Source organism: Hyperolius riggenbachi, chromosome 6, assembly GCF_040937935.1.
Source record: "Hyperolius riggenbachi isolate aHypRig1 chromosome 6, aHypRig1.pri, whole genome shotgun sequence".
In the NCBI taxonomy this organism is placed as follows: domain Eukaryota; kingdom Metazoa; phylum Chordata; class Amphibia; order Anura; family Hyperoliidae; genus Hyperolius; species Hyperolius riggenbachi.
In genome coordinates, this window is record NC_090651.1 from 264,434,275 (window position 1) to 264,449,703 (window position 15,429).

General features: G+C 40.6%; 1 protein-coding gene across 11 annotated transcripts in view; it reads left to right on the forward strand.

Moving 5' to 3' along the window:
• Nucleotides 1–15,429, forward strand: part of NCAM1 (neural cell adhesion molecule 1) — a 485,915-nt gene that overhangs the window by 444,179 nt on the left and 26,307 nt on the right. The window contains exon 18 of one of the 11 annotated variants that reach the window (XM_068240762.1): nt 11,133–13,666. The exons of 9 other annotated variants lie outside the window; for them this stretch is intronic. In XM_068240762.1, the coding sequence (XP_068096863.1) occupies nt 11,133–11,212 (80 nt within the window). In that variant the 3' untranslated portion in view covers nt 11,213–13,666. Of the gene's footprint in view, nt 1–11,132; nt 13,667–15,429 lie in introns of those variants that run through there. One more of the 11 variants, XM_068240764.1, reaches the window with a different exon arrangement.

Below are 15,429 nucleotides of genomic sequence, written 5' to 3' on the forward strand. Positions count from 1 at the left end.
CTAGAAAACAAATGCCTCAAAATGACCTGTGAATAGGACGTTGGGCCCCTTAGCGCACCTAGGCTGCAAAAAAGTGTCACACATGTGGTATCGCAATACTCAGAAGAAGTAGTATAATGTGTTTTGTGGTGTATTTTTACACATACCCATGCTGGGTGGGAGAAATCTCTCTGTAAATGGACAATTGTGTGTAAAAAAAATCAAAAATGTGTCATTTACAGAGATATTTCTCCCACCCAGCATGGTTATATGTAAAAATACACCACAAAACACATTATACTACTTCTTCTGAGTACGGCGATACCACATGTGTGACACTTTTTTGCAGTCTAACTGTGCTAAGGGGCCCAAAGTCCAATGAGTACCTTTAGGATTTCACAGGTCATTTTGAGACATTTGGGTTCAAGACTACTCCTCACGGTTTAGGGCCCCTAAAATGCCAGGGCAGTATAGGAACCCCACAAGTGACCCCATTTTAGAAAGAAGACACCCCAAGGTATTCTGTTAGGTGTATGATGAGTTCATAGAAGATTTTATTTTTTGTCACAAGTTAGCGGAAATTGATATGTATTGTTTTTTTTTTTCACAAAGTGTCATTTTCCGCCAACTTGTGACAAAAAAAAAATCTTCTATGAACTCACCATACTCCTAACAGAATACCTTGGGGTGTCTTCTTTCTAAAATGGGGTCACTTGTGGTGTTCCTATACTGCCCTGGCATTTTAGGGGCCCTAAACCGTGAGGAGTAGTCTAGAAAATGGGGCCCTTAGCGCAGTTAGGGTGCAAAAAAGTGCCACACATGTGGTATCGCCGTACTCAGAAGAAGTAGTATAATGTGTTTTGGGGTGTATTTTTACACATACAGATGCTGGGTAGAAAGAAGACACCCCAAGGTATTCCGTTAGGAGTACGGTGAGTTCATAGAAGATTTTATTTTTTGTCACAAGTTAGCGGAAAATGACACTTTGTGAAACAAAACAGTTAAAATCAATTTCCGCTAACTTGTGACAAAAAAAAAAAATCTTCTATGAACTCACCATACTCCTAACGGAATACCTTGGGTGTCTTCTTTCTAAAATGGGGTAATTTGTGGGGTTCCTATACTGTCCTGGCATTTTAGGGGCCCTAAACCGTGAGGAGTAGTCTTGAAACCAAATTTCTCAAAATGACCTGTGAAATCCTAAAGGTACTCATTTGACTTTGGGCCCCTTAGCGCAGTTAGGGTGCAAAAAAGTGCCACACATGTGGTATCGCCGTACTCAGGAGAAGTAGTATAATGTGTTTTGGGGTGTATTTTTCCACATACCCATGCTGAGTGGGAGAAATATCTCTATAAATAGACAATTGTGTGTAAAAAAATTTAAAAAAATGTCATTTACGGAGATATTTCTGAGTACGGCAATACCACATGTGTGGCACTTTTTTGCAGCCTAACTGCGCTAAGGGGCCCAAAGTCCAATGAGCATCTTTAGGCTTTACAGGGGTGCTTACAATTAGGCACCCCCCAAAATGCCAGGACAGTGAACACCCCCCCCCAAATGACCCCATTTTGGAAAGTAGACACTTCAAGGTATTCAGAGAGGAGCATAGTGAGTCCGTGGCAGATTTCATTTTTTTTTGTCGCAAGTTAGAAGAAATGGAAACTTTTTTTTTTGTCACAAAGTGTCATTTTCCGCTAACTTGTGACAAAAAATAAAATCTTTTATGAACTCACCATGCCTCTCACTGAATACTTTGGGATGTCTTCTTTCCAAAATGGGGTCATTTGGGGGGTATTTGTACTATCCTGGAATTTTAGCCCCTCATGAACCCTGACAGGTGCGCAGAAAAGTCAGAGATGCTTGAAAATGGGAAAATTCACTTTTGGCACCATAGTTTGTAAATGCTATAACTTTTACTCAATCCAATAAATATACACTGAATGTTTTTTTTTTTTATCAAAGACATGTAGCAGAATAACTTTCGTGCTCAAATGTATAGGAAATTTTACTTTATTTGAAAAATGTCAGCACAGAAAGTTAAAAAAGTCATTTTTTTGATAAAATTCATGTCTTTTTTGATGAATATAATAAAAAGTAAAACTCGCAGCAGCAATAAAATAGCACTAAAAGAAAGCTGTATTAGTGACAAGAAAAGGAGGTAAAATTCATTTAGGTGGTAGGTTGTATGAGCGAGCAATAAACCATGAAAGCTGCAGTGGTCTGAATGGAGAAAAAGGCTCTGGTCCTTAAGGGGCGAAAAGACTGTGGTCCTCAAGTGGTTAAATATGCATGTCAAGAGAGTATATCATTAACTATAGGTTTGTAAATAGTGATGGACGAAATTGTAAGAATGAACCTTTATATCTAAATAAAATATCCGTGCAATAAATTGTGATAGGGACATAATTTAAATGGTGTAATAACCGGGATAGATGGGCAAATAAAATAGATGGGTTTTAATTATGATAGCATGTATTAATTACAAACTATAATGGCCAAAATCTGAGAAATAATATTTTTTTTCCATTTCTTTCTTAATCTTCCTGTTAAAACGGATTTAGAAAAAATAATTCTTAGCAAAATGTACCACCCAAAGAAACCCTAATTAGTGGTGGAAAAAACAAGATATAGATCAATTAATTGTGATAATTAGTGATAAAGTTATTGGCGAATGAATGGGAGGTGAAAGTTGCTTGGATGCATAAGGTGAACAACACTGTAGGCTGAAGTGGTTAAACTTTTAATACAATATGACTCAGCTAACAATTCAAAAGGGTCCATAAAGTGAATACTAGAATTGCAGTCCAAAGATACTGTAAAGCTTCCCAACTAGAGTATTTGCTCACTTAACAAAGTAACTGCTAAATACCCATAAAAGTAAAGCCACATAAATTACTACACAGCTAAATCCGTGCCTCTGGGCCTCAGTCTCAGCAAAATCTGGTGTGTTGTTTAGACATACAGAAGTGGAATTTCTGAAATTGCTTATTTTCAAGGTCAGTGTAGAATGATGCAGCGAGCAATGCCCATAATCCAGACCCCTGAGCAATGGAAAAAAATAATATGATCAGATAAGTTGCCTTTTACCCTGATTCTTTCATTATACTCAGACATTCTGAGAAAGGCAAATGACACCTTTAGCATACAGGGGCTGATTTACTATGGCTGTTCTTAGCTATAGAATAGTGGAAAATACACCACTCAGCCACAGCATTAAAACCATTGATTATTGTATTACGGTGGCACTTGTCGAAGGCATTGGGATATGTAAGGCAGCAAGTGAACACTCAGTTCTTGATGGTGATTTGTTGGGAGAAGGAGAAACTTACAAGTGATAGGATCTAAGCAACCTTGACAAGCCTGCCTCAAAATCTGTTCGGAGCAACTTGCCCCCATCATCTCTGCCATCTTCAGCAGGTCACTGACAGAGGGCAGAGTCCCTGCGTGCTTCAAGAGGTCCACCATCATTCCTGTTCCTAAGAAACAAGGCATCTCCGACCTCAACAACTACAGGCCTGTGGCCCTGACGTCCGTCATCATGAAGTCCCTAGAGAGAGTAGTCTTATCCATTCTCAAGCTATTCTCCTTGCCCCTACTAGATCCACTCCAGTTCACCTACAGGGCAAATAGGTCCACTGATGATGCTCTAAACATCTGTCTGGAATACATCTACAACCATCTAGACAGGAAGGATGCGTATGCAAGAGTACTGCTATTAGACTTCAGCTTGGCATTTAACACTATATGCCCACGCATCCTCCAGAATGTTCTGGCCACACTTGGGGTCCACTCCACCCTACACCTATGGATCACTAACTTTTTCTCTAACAGATCCCAAGTTGTCAGGCTGGGAGACATCAACTCACGAGAAGTGATAACCAACACAGGGGCACCCCAGGGCTGTTTCCTGCCCCTGCTGCTCTTCTCCCTCTACACAAATTATTGTAGATCCACGGTAGACTCTGTCAAAGTCATACAATTTGCAGATGACACCGCCATTGTCAGCTTCGTCACCAAGGACAACATCCAGGATTACCAGCAGCAGGTGGAGAGACTATGCCACTGGTGCAAGGAGAACAGTCTGGTGCTCAACACGGCCAAAACCGTCAAACTAATAATTGACTTTAGGAAGTCTGCTCCTACCCCACCTCCCATCTACATCAATGGCACCGAGGTGGCCAGAGCGCCCTGCGCTCGTCTGCTGGGCACTTCCATCTCCAGCGATCTCAGTTGGAGGGCCAACATTACGTCAACCCAACGGAAAGCCCAGCAGAGACTCTTCTTCCTCCGCCAATTACGGAAGTTGGTTGGCGCAGGAGATTCTAACATGTGTTTACACTGCGACCATTGAATCGATCCTCTGCTCCGCCATCTTGGTCTGGTATGCGGGAGCCACCGCCCCTGACAGGCACAAACTACAGATAATCATTAGGTCGACGGAGAGGGTCATTGGGAGACCTCTGCCCCCCCCTTGACCACCTGTATAACACAAGACTGTGTGCCAGGGCACTGAGGATTGCAAGTGACCTCTCTCACCCAGGCCACTGTTTTTTCACCTCACTTGCATTGGGTCGGAGACTCCGGGCCATCCCCACCAAGACCACCAGACACAAGAATTATTTCTTCCCTACGGCCGTTAGCCTCCTGAACTCCCTTTACATTCTACCACCCTCTTTCAGCGTCCTACCACTTGCATAGGAGCGGGCTGAAAATACAGTAAGTTTTTTCGAGCAACCAGTTATCATATTTTAACTGATTAGACTCTTCCCGCACCTTCGGTAGACTTCAGCAGTGTTTTTTGAAAGATGGATACTGATGCTGAATGTATATTTGTGTATGTATATATTTGAGTATGAGGTATTACTGTCATATTCTGACGTTTTTCCTGCCTTTCTGTCTATGTGCCGCTCTATTGTGCCAAACCCAATTCCGGGCATGACCCAGTCATGCTTGGCGAAATAAAATTAATCTGATTCTGATGATGACTAGGTGACTGGACCACAGCATCTGTAAAACAGTGGGCATTGATGAGGATTTCTAGCATGCAGTGATTAGTATCTACCAAATGGATCATTACCAGTGAAGAGTTGGTGGGCCCAGTCTTGCTCATTGATGCGTGTACCGTAGTTAGCAAAGGCCATCTGGTCAGATCCCACACTAGAACTATTACAACGCTTATTGCTGTAGCAGTTCTTGTAAGCCATTAAAATCTGACATAACCAACCGTATTTCGAATAAACTATCTCCTCATGAGAGATTCTCAGGGTTTTCTTTGTTTTCAAAAGCATTTCCTGAATGACAATTGCTAAGTCTAACTGCCAAACGTTACCGAACAGCTTCCCTACTACCTTTAAGGCACTAACATATTACACAGCACTGCACAATAGATAGGGAAGGAGGGCCCTGCCAAATAGGCTGATAATCTGGACGGTGGGAAGAGAGACACATAAGGTGGGGTTGGAGTTAATGAAGATGGCAGGTAAGCAATGGTGAACAGATGGGTCTTTACGGCTTGCTTGAATGAGTTGAAGGTTGGGGGTGAGCCTGATGGGGGCAGGGAGTTGCTTAAAGTAGGCACTTCTCTGGAGAAGTCCTAGAGCCTCTTAAAGCGGCCCCAAACCAAACATTTTTTTAATTAAAAATATTTAGTTGCACCACTCTGACACATACAAAGATAAATAAACCCTCCTTCAAGCCTATGAGCATTTCAGTGCACGCTTTTTACCCTTCTCCTTTCATAACTAGGGTTGTACAGGTGGCAGCCATTAGCAATTCCTCCATTGCCGGACACTACCTACTCCAGCATTTTGCCGGATTCTGTCCCGGCAATTTGAAAGGAAGGGAGGGGTTTCTCCAATACATGTAAAATATTTTTTATTTGTCATCATGCAGCTGAAAAAAGGCTGCTATTTATTATTATAATTTAGAAAATACATTTTATTTCTGAAATCTTGAATTTTTAATTTGGGTCCACTTTAAGTGAGCAAGTGATCTGAGGGGTGGACACCCATAGAGTATTGGAGGAGGAGTGAAGAGAGCGAGCAGAGGAGTATTTGTGGATGAGATCGAAGATTTAGAAGGGGAGGTAGATTTCCATGCCAGGGAGAGTACTTTAAATGTAATTCTGAAGGGTACAGGGAGCCAGTGCAGGGAAGAGGGGCAGCTGAAGAGGAGTGGCAGAAGGAGTCCATGAGCCAGGCAGTTGTGTTCATAACAAATTGCAGGGGTTGGAGACGGGTTTCAGAATGTCCAGACAGGATGGCATTGCAGCAGTCCAGACGGGACATGACCAGAGAATGGACCAAGAGTTTGGCAGTGTCAAGGGTTGGGTAAGAGTGAATCTTGGCAATATTGTGGAGATGGAAATGGCAGGACTTGGAGACATTCTAAATGTACGGGGTGAAGGATAGTGCGGTGTAGCGGGTAACACCCAGGCAGCAGGGTTGAGGGGCAAAGCTGATGAAAGTCTTATTGATAGCAATAGAGATATCGGGAAGAGGACTCGTTAAATGTGGTAGGAAGCTGAAAAACAATCAGTGTCCATGCTAATCCTTGCCAACTGATCAAAATGCCGACAGTGGGCACATCAGCATCAGAACTGGACCATTTAACAATGGAAGGTAGCAATTTAATTCATAGATTGAATATATGCTCTAAATGTTCATACTAGTTCATATGAGTACGGTATACTGTATTGTTATGAGTTGAGAGAGATATGGAGGCTGACATATGCATTTATTTTTTAAAGAGGAGCTGTTAGGTATAAGGTCTCAGAGAAAATAAACACATATATCAGTAGCTAAAGATTGGCTGTACTTACATTACATATGCATTTCACTGTCCACGTTTAGATTTCACAGAATTTGTATATAGTATATGCAGAGATAGATGCTCCTGACAGCTCATGGCAGGCTCCATGTTTTTCTGTCAAATGTGTCGTCATGTCCTGCCTGCTTCCTGATCACAGATAAGCTCCTACTTGAACAACACAATGTGCAGTGAATATTAATGAGCCATGTGGCTAGGAACAATAGCTGACTCCTGCAGTGTACTCTGCCCGGATATTTATCAGTGCTACACGCTGGACTGATTAGAAGCTCCTGTACCGTCTCATTAGCAGCCGAGGGGAGGGCCCCAGAATGCTTTGCAGTTTAGTATGCGGCTTGCGTCCTTATGGTTCTATAACAGCCTTTCTGATAAGCACACATCAAAGGTAACTGAGATTTTTATCTTCACTAATTGCTTTATGGCTTCCTTCTAAACTGTTTAACACAGGAGAATAGAGGTTTAAATTAGCTTCTGCAGCCTGACAGTTACTCTTTAAACAATGCAGATTGCTTGGCTGTCCTGCTGATCCACTGCCTCTAATACTTTAGGCATAGACCCTGAACAAACATGCAGACCACATGTTTCTGGAAGAAATCAGATAAGACTAGATGAATGCTTGGATTCAGGTGTGTGATTCACACACTTCTGGCCAGAAATACCAGCAGGATGCTGGGCAGTTGGTATTGTTTAAAAGGAAATAAATATGGCATCCTCCATATGTCTCTCACCTTGGGTTCCTTATAAAGTGAAATGTATTTACACCCTACATTATAGTTTTGAAAACAAAGAACCATTGGATGTTTTCACTATTTAGTCTATTTCCTGTGGGTTTTCCAAATGTGATAATAAAGTATCTATCCCAATTAAACTGAATTTTGATTTTGATTGGCCAATGATTGGTGAGACTGCAGTGCATCATCCGATCAGCAGAAAGAATATTTGGCTTTAGCTTACCTTCCAGGATCTTTACGCTGGCAGGTGCAGAAAGAGTGACCAAGATTGCCTCTGAGCCCTCTCATCCTGCTCACTCCATCTTCCAGCATGCCTTCAGGGATGAGGTAACAGTCAGTCACAACAAAAACTTCCAGGCACAGACTCAGCTTCTTCACAAAGGCTGCAGCCATGCTTAATGCAGATCCATGCTAGAGATGCTAGGACGTGAAAGCAGTACATCACAGAACTGAAAATGATCACTTCTTGCTCTGTTTACTACAACTTTAACTTATAAACTGTCCTTGACTTGTACAATTTATACTGTTTGTCCTTGTATTGTTTTGTCTGTGTCATTTAAAGAGAATCTGTACTCTAAAATTCTTACAATAAAAAACATACCATTCTATTCATTATGTTCTCCTGGGCCCCTCTGTGCTGTTTCTGCCATTCCCTGCTGCAATTCTGGCTTGTAATTGCCATTTTTAGGCAGTGTTTACAAACAAAAGACATGGCTTCTAACTAGAGTGTGATAGGTTTGAGAGTAGCTCAGTCTCTGACTCATACAGAGCTTGGAGAGGGTGTGTATAGCTTCTGCCAATGACAAGCAGTGCAGCACATTCCACACATTCCAACCTCAGCCGACAGAGCTGACAGAAGAGAGAAGATTCGATCATATAACAGAGATAACACAGCCACTGTGCAACTAGAAAAGGCTGCAGTAACACAGACCACATTAGAACAGGTATAGGAACTTATAGGATAGAAGAAATAAGGCTGAACATTTTGTTACAGAGTCTCTTTAAGCAAATTCATATTCCTTGTAAGTGCAAACTTATTTGGCCAAATAAAATTGATTCACAATCTGAGGTAAACGCTTATACTACATAGGTGGTAAAATATTGGCCAGTGATGACCAACCAAAATTGCCCCTTAAGAACATCTGCAGTTTAAATTTTCCCATTTGAATTGGTGGCTGAAATTTGATAGACTTTTTTTTTTTGAAGTTTAACCCGTCACCCAGTGGCTGAATGTACCAAGCCTGAGTCTTTGGCTTGAAAACTGCGAGAATGGCAGATTTTTGAATTTGTAATTGGATAGCTTTTTAGTTATTGATTTTTTTTTTATTTCATTTTTTTTGTGCATCTACCCTTAGGGTGCCCATACATTATAAGATTATGGACAGATTCGACAAAGAAACACATTTATCTGTAATCAGATCTGATTAGGGAGAGATTTGCACCTTTATCAAAGCTGCCCATATACTGCAGGCCCATTCCCGACCGATTTAAGCATGGAATCGTCAGGGAATCGGCTGAGATGTAAGGGGTTTCCATCTATTACTTCGCTCCTTCCGATAAAAGAGTCCATCCTTTAGATCATGTGCTTTTGAGGCTGCACCTGTTATGTGTGGGAAGATTATGATGTCCAGACGTGTTTTATGACCATTACAAGATGGGCCCCCAGGCAGTGAGGGTCACCAGGGGTAGGCAAGGGAAAGGGTGTAAACATTGAGTGGGCCCCATCCTTATGCCTATTTTAATGTTTGAGGATTGACTTCTGGTCCACTTTACTGCATTCTGAGTCACAAGCAGAAACTAGACAAAGCTGCTAATGTCATGGATATTAGGATGAAAGCTGGGATTTGCTCAGCACTGGTTACAAGTCTCTCCAGGTGATTATTGTTGTGATAGCAAACATGTGAGTATGAATGAGTTTTTCATGCATCTATACAGTTATAACATTAACTATTAACTTACAGCCATTCTAATGATAGCAGTACCTGCAAGTTGCTGCAGGTATCTGGCACTTTGGTTTGTCTGGTGAGACGGGGCCTCTTTGAGTATATTTGATATCAGTTGTGTGTGACTGGAGATTTATTTAATCATTAATGCCTAGGCAAGCTAAGCCTTCCTTTCTAATCTTTCCTTCCATCGCTGTTTGTGAGCAGGTACCAAGGCCTTCCAGGGACTGCAGCACTGACAAGTCCATGCACTGTACTCACATCCTTGGTTTCATATCAGTCTCTATATACCACATTATATAGGATATATCCAGTGATACTGCTTTGCACAACAGTAGCTTGGATGTACAGCATATTGCAATACATATTCCTACACTATACAGTATAGATCAAATTATGAAGACTTTTTGGAGTACAGGTATTTGGTTTGAGTATAGCCAGTTCACTAACACTGGATTGTGACATACAATGCAGGACTAGTTATAGGGAACTTGAAGTGAGAGGAATATGGAGGCTACCATATTTATTTCCTTTTAAGCAATACCAGCTGCCTGGCAGTTCTGCTGATCCTCTGCCTCTAATATTTTCAGCCATTGTTGTAAATTGTAGCATTATTGTAAAATTAGCTGCATGCTTGTTGCAGGTGTGCAATTCAGACACTACTGCAGCCAATAGACCAGCAGGGCTGCCAGGCAACTGATACTGTTTAAAAGGAAATGCATATGGCAGACTCCTTATACCACTCACTTTAGATTCCTCTTAACAAAGAGACAGGGATGTATGCATTCTAGATTTTTTCCTTGTAGGCAAAATCATGTTAGGTAAAACAGGAAACAGAAATGACAGATAAGGACTAACCAATCAAAGGCTTACAAGTTCAGCTAAGGACAGTTTAGAATTTTCTTCATAGCAGCATTTGTAATTCTCTGATTGGCTGGTCGTTATCATTGATTCTTGTTGTAACCTGTTTGATTTCACCTACAGGAAAATCATGGTGTAGAAAATGTCATCTCTTCCTACAAGCTGGTCAGCTCATGTGTTCATTCATATAGAACATTGATATGGATAGGTGGTAGGGATAGTTTCAATACTGAGGGACTTTGTTGTCATGGATCATTACCACCACCAGGGAAGGTAGTATCTGATCAATTACCAGACTTCAGAAAACTTCACTTAGTTTGATTGTACATTTAAAAAAATATGAAAAACTGGCTTTTTTTGTAGCCATAGTTCTTGCACTGGTGCCTTGCGCTTAACATGTGATCACTAGCTCCAATTGCTGCTAACGGCTTTTGCTTCTTCGCTTGCCTCAGTAACTTTGCAATTTTTTTAACAGTTGCCACCTGTAATTTCTCTTTTTTTTTCTTGTTTGGCTATGCTGAGTTGACCTTTTTTGCTACATTTTTCTTAGTATTTGTGACCTGTTCATTTTCTTATCTGTTTTCTCTCTTCTCTCTCTTTTTTTCTTTTTTTGTTTTTGTTTTTGTTTTCCTTCCTCTCAATCCCATGATTTCTCCCACCTCCTGCCTCTGTCCCTGAACTTTCCCTTGTCTGTGATTTATGTCACTTCAACTGCCCCTGGACATCCATTCTTCTACATGCACCAAATATTTTCGCCAACAACCACCTCCCCTGGACTCATTACATCAGCAGCCAATATCGGGAGCTGTACTGTGTCATCCACCTCTGCAGCTTTGCTCACCTTATTAGCGACTATACTCTTCTCTTAGACTTTTTTTTTCTGCTCTTGCAATGTTTCTCTCTGTTACAGAGAAATGTTCATCAAAACAACCCCATGCCATGTGTCTATTTTTTTTATTTTTATTTTTATGTTAGAGGATTTTGGGAATATATTTTCTAACAAATGTTGTCCTTTAAAACAGGAAGCTCTTCTTTAATTAAAGGGTGGCCACCCTACATGCTGTTTTATATGTAGACCTTTTGGTCAGAGAAGATTGATTAGAAAATAATTAACGGAAGTGACCTCAAGTGGTCCCAAAAAAATGGATAAACACTTTTTGGGAATAAAAAAAAAGACTTGAGTACTTTGGAGCACACCTTAAAGGAGTGTTCCATGTGTACTGAAAATAAGAGAGTCTTTTTGGTCCAACACTGATCGATCCTTGTCTTGATGGCTTGGAGTATTCCATTGCATGTGGAATTGGCTGCATTATTAGCTTTCTCATGGGCGTAGGAAAGTCAGTAAGTAGACTAGATTTATGAAATGGTGGAATGAGAATCATTAAGTAAATAAAAACTATCCATCATTTCTCACAATCTAAAAAAAAAAAGTCAACAAGACATAATCCTGGGCCACTGATGCAAGGATCAATTACAGAAGTCTGTGGCCAAGGCCTAGCTTGGTGGACATAAACTAAAGGTCTAAGGAATTTTTAATGTTTTTCGATGCAAGCGTGACACTTTTTTAATTTACCCAGTTTGTGGGCTGAAGTCATGATCATTAAAATCAGAAAACTTGTAAAAATGGTATCAAGAACATATGGAACACTGTACACAAATACTGTTTTTCATTTACTTGTGAATTGTTATTGGCTCAGCCCTCAAATTGATTGAACAACAAGCACATGTCATTTATGTTTACATTGTATACAGTGTGAGTATAAAACAGTGGACAGTGATGTCTGTGACTTGAAAATAGAATGTATGGAATCGGTTTACTTTTTACTATATAATCTGTCAGCATAATTGTGGTGTCAGCAGGTTGTACCTGAATGCTTGGTTACTATTTTCCAGATGCCTCTGAGAGTATAAAAGTCTGGACGATACTAATAAGAAATTTATATCTCTTCTCTATGATAGCGTTACTCTTGCCACTTATGCTGTCGGCTATTAGCAAAAGAAGTGGAATTAATACAATTGTATAGAAAAGTTAAGGCCTTTTTTTGGAATTGGGGACACCTGTGGCACGATGGAAAGCCATTGCAAGTAGTCCGTCCCAACAAAAAAAAAATTCCAATATGCATGGGAGAACAGTATTTTACAGTTAAGATGACATTAGTGCACAAGTATCAGTTAGGGTTGTGTAGAATTCTACTTAGCAGTATTTTAGGGAAAAGCTTAGTATTATGAACCAGTTAGCTCAGTGTTAAGGTTAGGTGAAACATCTGTTCGTTTTGGAGTAAAAATTAGTGCTATGCTAGGTATAGTGATAAGGTTCAGAGTGGATACAACAAAGTTATCCGCAGGCCTCAGGCAATTATGAATGCAATTTTGGGCAGAGAATCTCAAGCAGGTTAGGGGCCAATCACACCCCATAATGCAATCCAATTGGAATTGTTCCAGATTGGGTCAAATCTGGTTGGATTCATTCATATTCTAGTCACTTTTACTTTAAGTTTTCTCCTCCCTTATTTAAAATAATTTTTCATTGCTCTGTAATTTGCTGGCTGGTGGCTTAAAGGGCATTTTATGGATAGGTTGTGAAAATATCACCTGAGAGAACATTTAGGAGAAAAAGTAAATTGAACAGAGGCCATTATCTCCAGGCTCAGGACAAGTCAGTTGGAGGGATAGCAGTCAGTGACGTAGTTAAGGAGTTTTGGGCCCCAGCAAGAGTTTTACATTGGGACCCCGGAACCATAACAATTCATTGCCAAAACCAGCCACAGACATCCACAATATGAGAAGTGTCAGCAGAGGAGGGGGACAGTTTGTTGATGATTATCGCAATTTAAAGCATACATAGAAGTGATCATTACCATCATAGCACCATTGAAGAGCTAATATCGTGGTTGAGGGAAGGCCCCTGGTGGGCCCCTCTGGTCTAAAGGCCCTGGTGCAGTCGCAACCCCTGCATCCCCTATTGCTATGCTATCAGTTCAAGGAAACTGGAGTCAATTGTCTGTGCCCATATCCTTACAAAAACACACCGTCCCAAAATGTAAGTGCCAAAAAACAATTGATGCTGGCATTTTATATAATGAAATGTGAGAAGGTTTCACTGTGAGATAATATTAAATGTCTGGTTAAAGAAAATCTGTAATGAAAAAAACTCCCCTGGGGGGCACTCACCTCGGGTTTGGGAAGAATCCGGATCCTATTGAGGCTTCCCCCATCCTCCTCGGTCCCACGGCGGCGGTGAAAATTCTCCCAGAGTGGCGGCGATTTAAATATTTTCCTCTCGGGCTCCAGGGCAGGCGCAGTATCTGCTCTTCACACGGAGATAAGCTAAAATAGCCGATCTCCGTCGGGCTGCTCTACTGCGCAGGCGCAAGTCGTCTGCGCAGTAGAGCGGACCCGACGGAGATCGGCTATTTCCGCCTATCTCCGTCAGAAGAGCCGCTGGAGCCTGGAAAGGGAAATATTGAACAGGCTGTCGGATTTGTCGCCTGTGCGTTCCGGGGGCTGCAGCGAGACCACCGTGGGACACAGGAGGATGGGGGAAGCCTCGATAGGATCCAGAGGCTTCCCCCTACTGAGGTGAGTACCCCCAGGGGAACTTTTTTTCAGTACAGGTTTTCTTTAAAGGGAACGTGTAGCAAGATGTATAATGGAGGCTGTCATATTTTTTTTTCATTTTAAACAATACCACTTGCCTAGTCCTGCTGTTCTATTTGGCTGCAGTAGTGTCTGAATCACACCAGCACAAGCATGCAGCTAATCTTGTCAGAAACACCTGATCTGTTGCATGGTTATTCAGGGTTTATGGCTAAATGTATTAGAAGCTGAAGACCAGCAGGATAGCCAAGCAACTGGTATTGCCTAAAAGGAAATCTATATAGCTTTCGCTTCAGGTTCCCTGTAAGTTGTCCCCAAGTTCCAACATAACTACTATTCCTATAGCTGATAAGATGTTGTGCTGTTAAAATTATCTGAATCATTTTCCCAATCTTAATACTTTTTTTTTTAATTTATTGTGAGATATTTGCTGCAGTCAGTCATGCGAAGGCAATTGACCTATGGACATTAGAGGTAGTCAAACAATTACTGTAAAGTACAGTTAGCTCATCAATGACAGCACTGTGCTTTTACTATAAAAATAGTTCAACATTTCTCTAGCACCTAAAACTTAATTGTGTGTGTCTCATTGATGTTCGCCATTGACATCATTAAACAGATTAACATTTATTTTGTTTCTATAAGTACATAGGCATAAACAACAAACAGTTTCCACTTGTTAGAATTAACAGTAATTACCTACTCCTATAATTTCCTATCTTATAATCACAGTTTATTAACGCTTGGTAAAGTCTCTTTAATACATAGTATGCTTTTATCTCATTAGGAATGAACAAACTTTAAAAACAGCATTAAAACAGGAAAACATTTTTAGATTTTTTTTTTAGTTCTGTACAGAAATTGTAATTACAAAACTATAATTTAAAAAAATAGTGATTGTACTTTCAAAATCTTACATTGTGCAGAGTTCTCAAACTGGCTAAGTTAGGGTGTCGTTAGATCATCTGTATGCTAAATGTTCCTTCCATGCCTTTACTTAAAGCTGAGTATTAAATAAACATCTAAACACACTGATTATACAGTATATATATAAAATATATGAAATGTCTTCCCTGCCAAAAAGATTAGTAATCCTGTCCAGGCAGATTTGTGATTCCTAATAGTCTCTAAATAGCTCAGCTAGAGAGCTCAGGATGCAACATGAGTTGGTTTTCTTCCATTCTAGACAGTCAAGGCATCCTAATTAGACTATTCAGAGTAGCAGCACTCAATTTCAATGAGTCATTGCTGTGGTCACTCCAGGAAAGAACATTAGAAATTTCACACTGTTAAGGTGTCCATAAACACATCAATTCTATCATTTGATTCCCCGTAGGTTTGATCGCTCTAATCAAATCATATGGGAATCAATTCCCTTAAAATATCTAACCAATCAAATGTCAGTCGGTTTTGACCAAAAATCTATCAGAAGTGTTGAATGAACTGGCCAGAATATATAGGTCCACTGTGTTCAGGAGCAGCAGGTGGC